Below are 14504 nucleotides of genomic sequence, written 5' to 3'. Positions count from 1 at the left end.
CCTCTTGCAACTTCCTGGATACTTCCAATATGTCCTCCTGAGACCTAGTATAATCAGTTTGTACCTCCTCAAGAGCCTTCTGCAAATCTATAATTTTTTCTTTTCCATAAGGTGGATTGTTTTTCTGCCATTTTGCTATTTCGTGACGACAATTACTAATCTTTTCCACTATACCATTTATGCTGCCTTCATTATATTTCGACCATCCCATTGTAATTGATTCCATTACACCTTCATGACCAACCTATCTCTTCTCAAATCGAAATTGGCCTTTTCTCCTAATAACTTTATCCTCGAGGTAAGCCACCAGTGGACGATGATCAGATGCCACCATCCCCATATATTCAGTATGGGAACATGGAAATAGTGTGTGCCATTCCTCATTCGCTAGTGCACGGTCTAGGCGACATCTTACCATTACAGCTCCTTTTCCTTTACCTCTTCTCCCTTGCCATGACATCTTGTTTCCCATAGCAGGAAACTCCAATAATCCACTATTCCTAATCATATTGTTAAAAGGAACAAATGATTCCACACTCCTCAGAGATCCACCCTCTTTTTCATGGTTTCCTGTAATCTCATTTAAATCGCCAATAATGAACCAAGGTTTCTATCTCGAAAGCCCATATCTAGCTAAGTGTTTCCACACTTGTTCCCTCAGATCTTTGACTGGATCCCCATACACAAATGTCAAATAAACCGTTTTTCCAAGAGCCACTTCTTCCACGTCTATCATGATAATCATTGTTATAGTAAAGCGCAAGTCCACCACTCCGTCTTACCGGATCAACTGTGACTAGATTATCAAATCTAAAATGTGATTAAAATCCTTGAACGAACTCAAAATCTTGCTTAGTTTCCGATAAAAATAAAAAATCCGGCTTATATCTCCCCTAAATAACTTATAGTCTAGTTGCTTCCCATTCCTCGGCAATTCTAACTAAGCGCTCTTATTTAAAAAATATGCGAAGAGGCTCAGTAAAGCTATTTAATTTGGGTTTAATAATACCCTGAAATATCAACCACCATACCATAAAAAACAACCAAAGAGCCCACGCCAAAACCTTCGTAACCGTCACTCTCGCAATCACATAATAATGCTCTCCAACAAACCCTCTTACTGATCATATGATTATATAAAATTTTACCATACTCTCTAGTTAATAAAATAGTTTAGGTCCCCCAGCGCCCCTTGGGCTCCATTATACTTTTCGCCATAGTAAATCCGAGAACATTGATTCGCACTTCCTCTTCTTGCATTTCTAGATAGTGTATTAACAATTCCTGTTTAAAATGTTTAGTTAAAATACTTATCAATCCTCTGTCCAACATCATGATGTACCACTTATAAGAACAGCTCCGACAACCCCTTAAAATATATTGTGTAACACATGAACTATCCACTAGCTTAGACCATATAAGAAATACTTCCTTATGAAACCATAGTGGAAAACATGATTTAACCGTACATATAATACAACATTCCGGATTGCCAAAACCAATCTTGTATAGTGAATTTAGAGTCTGTCTATGGTTTAATGAAACAAAAGACCAGACCTGATGCCCACACGCTCCCTTATACCTTATCAAACTCCCGATGATCCGATGTAACCCCAACGTACATCGATTCTCCTTGCTCCTGAATGCATACCACTGCAACACAAGATTCCTCTCAATCCATATCAACCATGTTCCAATAGAAATGCAAAAAGTATAACAAGCATCAAGTTTATTCCAAACAACAGAAAAACCTAGGGCTGCATACACTGCAATGCCAAAATAAAGCCATAAAGATCCCAACCCCAAACACAAAGAAATGCTCACTGAGCTTATTTTTAAAACATAAGAAAAAACTCCCAATCCCCGCCACAATTCATCTTGTATCGTACTACCCATAAACTAATTAAGCGGTTTTGCTGAGGAGTTTTTAGGGTTTAACGGACCCTTCTCCTCTGTCTGCTTTGCTCCTTCTCCTCCTCCCTGATGCTTGCCTGACTTGGTAGAGCCATTCTTACGTGGTGAAAGCACAGCCTGAACAAGCCGCATTTTAGAAGTTCCTACTGCTATCCCTGGCGGCTTCTTAAACAGGACCTTGCGTGATCCTTTCTTCTTCTCTTCCTCTCCCGCTTGAATGTATTAAAGCCCACACCAAAGCCCATCTTATGATCCAATATGAAGTGTTTGTTAACCTATGTAACTAGGGTTTTATAAGCCACTATATATGTCATTAGAGTGCTTGCTAGTATGCAACTTTGGCTGCCATAGTTGCAGCCACATTAAAACATCTTTTATGATATCAATCCATCTTCTTAGCTCTTGGTGACAATCTAAAGTCTTTCCCTTTCTTACTCTTTATATTTCAATAAAGCTCATTGAGCTATCTCTAGTTTATGTTTCAATAAAGTCCTTTGGACACAAATCTATCTTGTTCTACAAATGTTTACATGGTATCAGAGCTTCAGTCGGTTCATGGGTGTGCATACCTCTTCTTGAGCTTCTGATAGGTACAAGCATACTTATGAGAGGAGAAGATTGAAGAAGAGTGAAGAGAAGAGAGGAGTCGCGGAGCTGAACGAGGAAGCTTGAAGAGTAATAAAGGATGAAATAAAGACACGTGTGTGTTAAGTAGAGAGACTATAAATACTAGCTGAGAGTTTGTTAGACGGTTATCCAGAGTTTACAATTGTGAATCTTAGCATATGAGCTGAGAGCTACTCAGGTGATAGAGTAGTTGAGGATTCAGGTGATAGAATCCTCCATTGTTGTAATTCTCGAGTTGCTTCATCAATAAAGAGTGTATTTCCAGTAGATACGATCTTTGATCTTACCAATTGGTGCGGTGAAACTGGTTCGAGATCACGCGACTGCGGCGGAGATTTGGACGATCACGGAGAAGACGAAGTTGCGATCGATCCGATCTACGGCGGAAACGACGAGTTTCGAGAACGATGTCGAAGGCGAAGATAGCACCAGAGAGTCCGATGATCGGTTCCGAAGAGGAATTTGAGGTCGAGGAATCCGATATGACGGTGGATTTCTTGAGAGGTGGTTACTCGAGACTCAATCGCGCGATGAAGGAGGTAGAGAGTAATCAGGAGAAGACGAATCAAGAGCTCAACGCGATGCGACAAATCTTAGAGCGCCTTGATCCACTACGGAATCAACAACATCATTCACAGCCAAGTTCCTCCCGCGATCAGGTACACTCTCGTCACTGGGAACGAAACCGGGAAGAACAATCGCTAGGTTATCGATCTGGGAATATGAATTTGGATACTAGAGATTCGATGTTGAAAAAGATACCAATGCCTGTGTTCTCGGGGAAGCAACCTTACGTATGGATCACAGACGTTGAGAGATGGTTTAGTATTGGGAGATATGAGGATATGGAGAAACTAGAGCTTGTTGCATTAAGTTTGGAAGGGTGTGTGAAGAAGTGGTTTGGCTGGGAGCTGAAGAGGAGTGGGTTTCAGAATTGGCAAGAGTTCAAGGAGAAATTGCTTTTGCGGTTCACTGAGTCTATTGAAGAAGAACCAGCAAGTCGTCTCATTGCACTTAAGCAAACAGGTTCAGTGGCTGAGTATGTATCTGAGTTCGAAGAGTTATCAGAATTGGTTTCGGGATTAACTGATGAGTTCTTGATCAAGATCTTCTACAACGGACTCACACAAGAGATGAAAGAGGTAATCAGAATGAAAGAGCCTAAAGGACTGGAGAACCACATCGCAGCTGTCTTGAGAATGGAAACAAGCGCATTCTGTAAAGTGGTCAGCGCAGGGGGAAATCGTTATCAGAACCAATCTCAGTCAAATGCGTTAAAGTCTTCATCTGGCTATAATTCACACAGACTTTGGAGTGGGAATGACAAACGAAATCAGACTGCAGGTGGAGTAAGTGGAGTAGAGAATCAGAAGAAAGATAGCACCACGAGTACTACAACGGCGAATCTGCGGCCTAGTTAGAAGCATTCTAAGGAGGAGTTAGATAGGATGAGGAAGGAGTTCATATGTTTCAAATGCGGTGCCAATGGTTGGACAAGAGCACACATATGTCCCAATAAGGAGATGAGAATCCTAACAGTCGTCAATGGTCTGGAAATGGAAGTTTTGGAGGAAGATGAGAACTCGGAGGAAGACGTGATTGTGTATGCTCCAGCTAAAGAAATGAGGATTCTTTCATTGAATTCGTTTGTGGGAAAGCAATCACCAAGAACAACAAAACTTTATGGGAAGATCAACAACTACAACGTTATTGTCATGTTTGATAGTGGAGCTTCCCATAATTTCATCTCACCTAATACGGTGCAGAGGCTCAAATTGAAAGTTTATGCTGATACGAGCCTCGACATTCTGCTAGGCAATGGAGCAACAGTTAATGGCACAGGCGTGTGCAAGGCTGTTACTTTTCGCTTAGCAGAAACCGAATTCATTTCGGATTTTATAGCTTTGGAATTGGGAATGGTTGATGTTATTTTAGGAATTCAGTGGCTAGAGACGTTGGGAAAATGCGAAGTAGATTGGAAGAAGCAGGAACTGTCATTCGTGTATCAAGGACACAGAGTGACATTGTTCGGAGATCCACACTTGCATTGTTCTTCAATCTCATTAAAGTCACTGTCTCCTATCTCTAATGCTGAGACAAGAGGAAGAGAAGCGCTTTTGTTCTCAGCAAGCGAGGTAACCCCATCCATTCCAGAAATTCCGAGAAAGCTGCAGTCCTTGCTGGATGAGTTTGATCATGTTTTTGCAATGCCCACGGGTTTACCACCCTTCCGAGGCTATGATCACGCAATAAACTTGAATCCAGGGGTGACTGCAATATCTGTACGCCCTTACAGATATCCTCACGCAACCAAAGTAGTGATGGAGAAGATGGTTAGTGAGATGTTACAAGCAGGCATAATAAGAGAAAGTACCAGTCCTTTCTCCAGCCCAGTCCTATTAGTCAAGAAGAAAGATGGGTCATGGCGTTTTTGTATCGACTACAGAGCCTTAAACAAAGTGACAGTGCCCGACAGGTTCCCAATACCGGTGATTGATCAACTTTTGGATGAACTACATGGCGCTACAGTTTTCTCGAAGATTGATCTGAGAGCAGGATACCATCAGATACGAATGAAAGAGACAGACATCGAGAAGACTGCTTTCAGAACTGTAGGGGGTCATTATGAGTTTCTAGTCATGCGATTTGGACTTACTAATGCCCCGGCAACATTTCAGGCGTTAATGAACTCCATCTTCAGACCGTATTTACGCAAGTTCATATTAGTTTTCTTCGATGATGTGTTGATTTACAGCCGCAACATGGAGGAACATGAGCAGCATCTGCGGATTGTCCTACAGATTTTAGCTGAGCAGCAGTTACTGGCAAACAAGAAGAAGTGCTCTTTCGGCTTATCTCAAGTAGAGTACTTAGGCCACATTATTTCTAAAGATGGAGTAGCCACTGATTCTTCAAAAACAAGGAGTATGAAAGAATGGCCAACTCCAAAGACAGTAAAGCAGTTGAGAGGGTTTTTGGGTTTAACAGGATATTACCGACAGTATGTGAAAAATTATGGCATCATCGCGAGGCCATTGACGGAGTTACTTAAGAAGGACAATTTTGGGTGGACAACAGGAACACAAGAATCATTTGACCATTTGAAGAAAGCCATGGTTTCAGCTCCTGTATTGGCCCTACCTGATTTTACGAAGCCATTTATAATTGAGACTGATGCGTCGGGTTTTGGGGTGGGAGCCGTCTTAATGCAGAACAAGAAACCAATCGCATACTTCAGCCATGCTCTAACACCAAGAGAGAGGCTGAAACCAGCATACGAGAGGGAACTCATGGCAGTGGTTTTTGCGGTACAAAAATGGAAACATTATCTACTTGGTAGGAAGTTCGTGGTCCATACAGATCAACGGAGCCTGAAGTATTTGTTGGAGCAGAAGGAAGTGAACATGGAGTATCAGAAATGGTTGACGAAACTTCTAGGCTATGACTTTGATATCGTATACAAGCCGGGTTGCGACAATAAAGCGGCAGATGGGTTGTCTCGGATTGAAAATGGGAGTTTATTACACTGTGGATCAGTCTGTTTGGCATTGACAATGCCTTCAGTCATTCAAATCCAAGATATATACAACGAAATAGCGGCGGATGTAGAATTGCAGAGGATGATTTCGTTGGTGAAAAAGGGAGAATCAGTTAACGCGCATTATCGAGTGATTGATAACAAATTATGGTACAAGCAGAGGTTGGTTATACCGAAACAGTCGACGTTGATACCGTTGATCCTGTTTGAATGTCATGATGGGAAAGTAGGGGGTCACTCAGGAGTATTAAAGACAGTAAAAAGAGTTCAGACAATGTTCCATTGGGAAGGGTTATACAAGACGGTGCAGAAGTATGTCTCAGAATGTGGAGTGTGCCAAACTCACAAGTACTCTACACTATCACCGGCAGGGTTACTACAACCCCTACCAGTTCCAGAGCGTGTATGGGAAGATATCTCAATGGATTTTGTGGAAGGTCTGCCTACTTCTCACGGTATTAATGTGATCATGGTCGTTGTTGATCGCTTGAGTAAATATGGCCACTTTATAGGACTGAAACACCCGTTTACAGCAGTGGATGTGGCAAGTAAATTCATGTCAGAGGTCGTTCGTCTCCACGGCTTTCCAAAGTCGATTGTCTCGGATCGTGACAGGATTTTTTTGAGCAACTTTTGGAAGGATTTGTTTCGTCTCTCGGGCACTAAACTGAAGTATAGTACAGCTTTTCATCCACAAACAGACGGTCAAACAGAGGTATTGAATCGATGTATGGAGACCTATCTTAGATGCTTTGCATCAGGACATCCTAAGACGTGGTATAAGTTCCTCGCATGGTCTGAGCTATGGTATAATACATCATTTCATACCGCGTTAAAAGCAACGCCATTCCAGGTTGTCTACGGCCGGGAACCGCCTCTGTTGTTACGATTTGAAAAGGGTTCAACACAGAACTTTGAGTTGGTATCTGCACTGAAGGAGAGAGATGCTATGTTGGTTCAGATTCGTCTTCACTTGGCTCGGGCTCAGTCTTTGATGAAGTCTCAGGCCGACAAACATAGGAGAGATGTTCAGTTTACGGTGGGCGACTTGGTGTATCTTAAATTGAAGCCATTTCGTCAGAACACAGTGGTCAAACGTTATTGTCAGAAACTTGCTGCGAAGTACTTTGGACCATATGAGATTACAGAGAAGGTGGGAAAGGTAGCTTATCATTTACGGTTACCTACTGAATCCAAAATACACCCTGTCTTTCACATTTCACAGTTGAAGGCGGCGTTGGGACAAGATCAAGTTCGTCAGGTGGTTCCACCTACTTGCACCGATTTGGAGAACATTGTTATGGAACCAGCGGATGTATTGGCTTCTCGTGTTCAAGATGATGGCATTGTGGAATTATTGGTTCGTTGGCAAAACTCCTTGGACCATGAGGACTCGTGGATGGGTTTGAGTGAGTTTGAGGATCATTTTCCAGATTACAAGCTTGAGGGCAAGCTTGCTCTCAATGGGGGGAGTATTGATAGGTACAAGCATACTTATGAGAGGAGAAGATTGAAGAAGAGTGAAGAGAAGAGAGGAGTCGCGGAGCTGAACGAGGAAGCTTGAAGAGTAATAAAGGATGAAATAAAGACACGTGTGTGTTAAGTAGAGAGACTATAAATACTAGCTGAGAGTTTGTTAGACGGTTATCGAGAGTTTACAATTGTGAATCTTAGCATATGAGCTGAGAGCTACTCAGGTGATAGAGTAGTTGAGGATTCAGGTGATAGAATCCTCCATTGTTGTAATTCTCGAGTTGCTTCATCAATAAAGAGTGTATTTCCAGTAGATACGATCTTTGATCTTACCAGCTTCCTTTCAGTTTATCAAGTCAGTTTCAGTGTTTTTTTTATTGGGTTCGTTTCTGACGTGGAATCCAAAGAAAGGTGGCGACTTTCTTGCGATTTCAAGCCCTCTGGTTAGTGACGGAGCAAGCGTGAAGAAAAGTGGGTTGTGGTCTGTAGCTCCCGACATGGTTCAGAAAATCTACCGTAACGATGGAAGCTATGGTCGCTCGTTGTGAGGACGTGAAGACTTAAAAAAAAAAAGGAGATGGATAATGCCCACCAGAGATGAGTTTCTTCTTCACAGCATCATTATCACACGCCACTCTGTATCAAGCTTGAGGAGCAAACATTGGTAATGTTTCTGTATTCTCTACTGAAACAGAACATGAGATATAATTGTTGTTTGATAGAGATGGAAGAATATTCTTGGTTTGGTGGTTTTCTGTTGCTGATTAGTTTAGACTAAGTCTGGAATTAAGAAACGAGGCTAGATGAAGTTGATTTGGTTTGATATGATGGCGTTTATGGCTGAAAGTTCCTGGTTTGTTGAATGCACACGAGATGCTTGATGAAATGCTTAAGAGAAAGTTATCTTTTGAAGAATCTCTGAGTTTGTGGTTGACTGTAAACAGTAGTTGGGTTAAGAAAGAGGACAGTAAGAGCAAGATTTGGCTGCCGTTAGAAGAGTTCTTATGTTGAAGGCTAGAGGTAGTAAGCAAAAGAAGGAGCATGGTGTTCGACTCAAGCTGAGACATAGTTACATTATGGTCACCTGAGTGGGTGATTTTTTTTTTCCTTTGTTAAAGTAGACAGGGAGTACCTCTGAGAGAGTTTGGAAGCTCTACAAGTATTTACCCTAAAGGAGTGGTATGAAAAAGCACCTCTGAGAAAGTTATGATGATTCTACAAGTGCAAGAGACACCTCTGAGAGAGTTACATTAGCTTTACAAGTGCATACCAAGTAGTTGTGGCCAGACATACCTCTGAGAGAGTTCATAAACTCTACAAGTATAGGCCAACATGTCCAGCTTTATTCTACCTTCAGTCCACATGTCCAAGACTTTGCTGCACTCATTGCCAACCAGTCTTCTATAAGTACGTCCCATCTTATGATCTTGCTGTTGCTAAGTGATCAGTTTGTGCACTCAAACTCAGCCGCTTCGTGTTCACCCGCTGCTAAGTTTGCGGGGGAGTATTAAAGCCCACACCAAAGCCCATCTTATGATCCAATATGAAGTGTTTGTTAACCTATGTAACTAGGGTTTTATAAACCACTATATATGTCATTAGAGTGCTTGCTAGTATGCAACTTTGGCTGCCATAGTTGCAGCCACATTAAAACATCTTTTATGATATCAATCCATCTTCTTAGCTCTTGGTGACAATCTAAAGTCTTTCCTTTTCTTACTCTTTATATTTCAATAAAGCTCATTGAGCTATCTCTAGTTTATGTTTCAATAAAGTCCTTTGAACACAAATCTATCTTGTTCTACAAATGTTTACAGAATGTCTTGGTCACCATTCCCTCCCAGTTCCTCATCCCCCTCTGTTACAACTCTCGTATCCACATCAGTCTTAAGTCTTGACTGTGTCCTCCACTTCCCCATCCGTAAAAGCTTGGAAATCATCATCTCCTCACAAAAGCTCCTCCTTGCGTTCTACAAGCGTCACTGGCCCATCAAGCTTCATTGTCTCATTGTCTGCACCGTCATTTCCATTTCCCACTAAGTCCATAGCCTGTTCTAGACCATTCACCAAATTCTCTATCTCCGTTCCATAGTTGTAGCGCTTGCCCCAACCGTAGCAATTTATGTATAAATTTTTATGCAACTTAACATATTTAATATAATTATCAAAATTATATAGCACAAGTGTATAATTATGCAACTTGATATATTTAATATAGATACCAAAATATTAAACATTAAAAACAAACGAATTTATCAAATATTTAAAAGTCTTTGCTACTTACCGCAACCTCACAAATTAAATTAATATTAAACACATATATGTTTAAAAAATACAAATATAAAACTAAATTTTTCAAAAAAAAAATTAACACAAAAAATCTAGTTTTCTTTATTAGGAGCTATTCTTCCGGATTGGCGAGTTAAATAAATGTCACGATGCATAATATATGGCAAATACAACATAATTAGTTAAATACATATTTCAGTGAGAGTTATGGATGTAAATAGGAATTTGTGATTTTCGTAAAATGGAAAATAATTTTTTTTCATTCAACTATGAAGGGAGAGATGATATAACTTATGTTTTTTTTTTTTTTTGGTAAAAATGATAAACTTATGTGATATTTAGAAGCCAGATGATGATGTTGTTACGAAGTAAAAGTATCAACATAATTGCTTGATTGTCTGCAGAAGTTTAATAACTTCTTTATCGGTTTGTAGTAGTAGCATCTATCTACTACACAGGTTTTCCATGTTCAGAGTGGATCTCTGTTCTCTAATAACAATGTTTTTGAATCTGTGGTTATGTTTTGTTTGTTGTATTCAGTGAGCTCTTAGCGTAAGTTGGTTTTGGGTGGTGATTCGTTAAAGATGGCGAGAGCTGGGAAAGGCCATTGATGGGCTATAATTTTTAAAATTGCCTAAAATCTACGGTGGTGAGAATTGGGAGAGATCATTGATGGCTTTAATTTTTGCATTATAGAGGCTAATAAGGTTTTGAGTCTTTTGACATATTACATGTATCCCATCAGAAACCGAAATCGTGAAAAGAAAAGAAAATTTTATTTATAGCAACACTGATCTGAAAGTTCTTAGTCTTTGATTGTTGATATGGCCCAAGAAGAAGATATAAATCTTCACCATGCTGCTGATTATATATGTGTCGTTTTGAAAGATCAGGAAAATGAAGCTCACGTTATCGCATCTAATGACACACATGTGGAAAATGACGCATGTGATCTCATGTAATAACAATCTTATCTATCTAAACAAAAAATCATGAACTAAAAAAATCATCATTTCTGTTTTTTTTTAGAACAAAAAAAAACAGAAATCGTGATTTTTAGTGTGATTTTTTTGTTTGGACTATTTTTTACTTAAACGATTTTTTTTTAATTTTCATAATAATATTCTAACAAAAAATTGCCATGTTATTTTGTAGTGATATATATATATATATATATATATATATATATATATATATATATATATATATATATATATATATATATATATTTATGTACTTTTGTATTGTTTAATTAGTTCAAACATGATTGGATGCGTGGACTTTTTGCAGAAAATTCTGGTTAGATTTTTGAGATTATGTTTTAAACTCTGATGTTAAATTATATTTTTAGTGTTTCATTCCCAAGGAACTCAAGTTTTCATGTTTTGGTATGTAATGTGTCTGCTTCTTAGATTGAATATCCAATGGACAAAGTCCATCTAATTGAAAGTGATGATGATGAGGAAGGGGGTTTACTAGAGTTGAAAGTAGTGATGATGTTCGAGTGAAGTGATTAAGTTGGAAGAGTTGTTGAGCAATAAACCAAGAGCTAACGTCAAGTTTGAGAATACGGCTAGGAATGTGTTCTTTATCGGTTTGTGTAAAAAATTTCATGTTCTCAATATAATCCAATAATACATGACAAAAAAAGAGAGGATTTGTGGGGTTTTTTGTCTTTTGTGTGTTATTCTTCATTGTAGATTTATGTTGAAGAGGTTGATTCAATGGATTGAAGAAGGTTAGAGAAGCTTTGAGGAGTAAGAGAAGTTCTTAAAAGTTTATGTTTCCTGACAAACATCTTTGCCGTTTGATAGATATCGGTTTCTATCTCCTTAAACAGACATGGAAGCTTAAGTTGTAACATAATGTATCCTTGTCATGTCTTAATCTGGCAAGAACTCTAGGCTTACTAATAATGTCTAATGGTGAAATGTGGTTCAATCCATTCTGAATTTGTTTATTCTTCCTCATATTTTGCAATTTCATAATCCTACATCAGGATAAGCAATCATCTCATTAGCTTCATGAACTACATTTGATGGCGAAACAAAATCAAAAGCCCTTAAACCAGTCATAAATTCATAATCAACATTCACATAAACATCATTCTCCTGATTCACTGACCAGTCCAATACATGTAATTACAACGCTACTATTGACCCTAACTGCCACTCAAACACACAGTTTTTGCACCAAACTTCAAATACTTATCAACAACAAACATAGGAATCTGAAATTTCACTCAGAACACATCTAAAACCCATAGAACCAGACTGATTCTCCAACAAATGCAAGAGAGAGAGAGAGAAAGAAACTAATTAAAAGGGCCCTACATGAAACTGAACTTTGGCAAACCAGATTGCTTTGTTGTAGTGTCACACGTACTGAGTGACGCGAAAGGCGGTGACTTTCAGAACGAAATCTCGAGTTCTGAGAAGCTCGAACACACAAACATCTCCTTCACCTATATTATTCTCGAGTGTGAACTCATACCATCCTTGGCTAAACTTGGCCCTCCCTGCTTTGTAAAGGCACCTCACTGGCCATTGTTTCTCCCCGAGCTGAAGCTTGATGAAACCAGCTATCCCGCTCAGGTACTTCTCAGCAAACCCAGAAGGCAAGTACTGTAAATAATTAAACAAAAAAAAAACAGGTCACATACGGTTGAAGTTTTATGCCTTTATTACATGAGAAACATGTCCACATACCATGATGCAGCCTCTGTACAGATACGATGGTCGCAGAACAACTCTAAAGAAAGGATTGGTCGGCTCGTACGTTTTGGCTGCACTGATGGCTCTCTCTCTTTCCTCAGCAGTTACAGTTCTCTTTCTATCAGAAGCACTCTTGTAGAACTTTGAGCTGTTCTCCGGAGTCGACGAGTTTATTTCCTCTGCACGCCACCAAGCCAAATATGAATCTTTATGAACAGAAGCAAGAGTTTTGTCTCTGATACTTACCGGGATTAGGATTCTTCTTCTTCCTTCCTCTCTTCTTAGGTATTTTCGGAGTCTCTTCAGGTTTAGAATCAGTGAACAAGCTCTGGGTGGTGGTAGAACCCTCATACCCTTCATTCAGGGGTGCATTAGATTTAGGGATCAATGGATGAGTGACCCTCGTCTCTTCTTTTTGACGGTCTTCAAACAATCGAGCGCGTTTGTTGAACTCATTTTGTGCAGAATCCATGTTCATAAGAGAGTACCTTTGTAACTGAAAACCAAAAGGAAGTGGATATTGTTGTCAGCTTTCCTTAGTCCTGCATGCCAAACATGACCCATCAGGTTAGGGTGAGTGCAAATGCAAACTAGACCAGATCATAGTTTAGAATCAACAATCATCCATCAACACACGATGAATGGATACAACAGAGCTTTTCCTTGGTAAGTCAAGTTATTAGTCACAGTCTTAAAGCGAAACTGGCATGTTCCCAGATCTCTATCAACTCCACTCATTCTCTCTCTCTCTCTCTCTCTCTCCTCACTATACATGTTTTTTTTTTGTGTTTCAATTATGCGTAACAAGACTAAGACCAAAAGTCAACAACATAAGAGTCTTAATATTTCAGCTTTTTCACCAAATATTCTCAATAAATCTGACACACAAAACTATACATTGTTTAGACTAGATGCAGTCTAAACAAAGAGACTCAAGATCCCCCAATATTATTATCAAAACAACAACGAAAAAGGAAGACACTTTCTCCACTCAATTTATACTTAAATCGAGCAACCCAACACCAGATTCTTCAATCTTTGAAAGAGGAGAGCAATTACCTGACGGGTTTTAGTTGATGATAGTGGATGAGAGGATAAGGTTGTGGAAGAAAGGGCGTGACATAGTATTCTCAGATAATCAACTAACTAAAGTCACCAAGTAAAAGAAGAGATAAACGAAACGACGCCGGAGAATCCCATGGCCCGAAGAGGAAACACTTTTCAGATCTGAAGCCAACTCTCTCTCTCTTACTGTCGAGTTTTAACTAACCAGACCTGAGTAACCTAACCAAATCAAAACAGGATACAAAAACCCCAACTTGCCCTTAGTAAAGCTCATGTGTGTCTTTTTTTCCTAAGTCAACTTGGTGTTTTGACTCGTTTTTTTTTTTTTTTTCTTTTTGTAAACTAAATTAAAAGCCTATCGGCTCCACCAACTACCATTTTCACCTAATTTTTCTTTCCTTTTCATAATATAATAAATATTGTTGTCATTTTGACTCTTTAGTTTTTTTTCTTTGTTTTATTTTGTAATTACATATATTAAAACAGGTGAAAAACACTCGGATACAACTAAGGGGTTGTTTGTTTCACCATTTGACATCTCCATCCAAATGATTCATTTGTACGATCTATCCAGATGATCCATTTAGATTTTTGTGATTGTTTGTTTGTCCATCCACATAGCTCATCTAGATGAATCATCTAAATGGATCTTATGTTTGTTTATTTATTTTCATTTCCATTCAAATGAGTTTAGTAAACAAATTTACATTAGGGGTATAATAGACATTATACCATTTTGAATGAATCATCTCCATTCAAATGATCCAAATTGGTTCAGCTGAATGAACTTTAAAATTAAGCCTAAATTTTCAAAAGTCATCTGGATGATCCATCTGAATGAATTGTACTTTTAGTGCATGAACAAACAAAACTCACATTTTCAT

General features: G+C 39.1%; 1 protein-coding gene across 1 annotated transcript; it reads right to left on the bottom strand.

The window, feature by feature from the left end:
• Nucleotides 1-11898: 11898 nt before the first annotated feature.
• Nucleotides 11899-13866, bottom strand: LOC125608929 (B3 domain-containing protein REM19-like). Its single transcript, XM_048779584.1, has 4 exons — nt 13615-13866; nt 12802-13097; nt 12550-12734; nt 11899-12465 (listed from the first exon to the last, which is right to left on the bottom strand). Exons 2-4 carry the CDS (start codon nt 13031-13033, stop codon nt 12217-12219), a joined length of 666 nt encoding a protein of 221 aa, XP_048635541.1. The 5' UTR covers nt 13034-13097; nt 13615-13866; the 3' UTR covers nt 11899-12216.
• Between the last annotated feature and the right edge of the window lie 638 nt (nt 13867-14504).

Source organism: Brassica napus, chromosome A5, assembly GCF_020379485.1.
Source record: "Brassica napus cultivar Da-Ae chromosome A5, Da-Ae, whole genome shotgun sequence".
Taxonomy (NCBI): Eukaryota; Viridiplantae; Streptophyta; class Magnoliopsida; order Brassicales; family Brassicaceae; genus Brassica; species Brassica napus.
The sequence above is the reverse complement of the archived record's forward strand: the minus strand, read 5'-3'. Positions and strand labels throughout refer to the sequence as shown.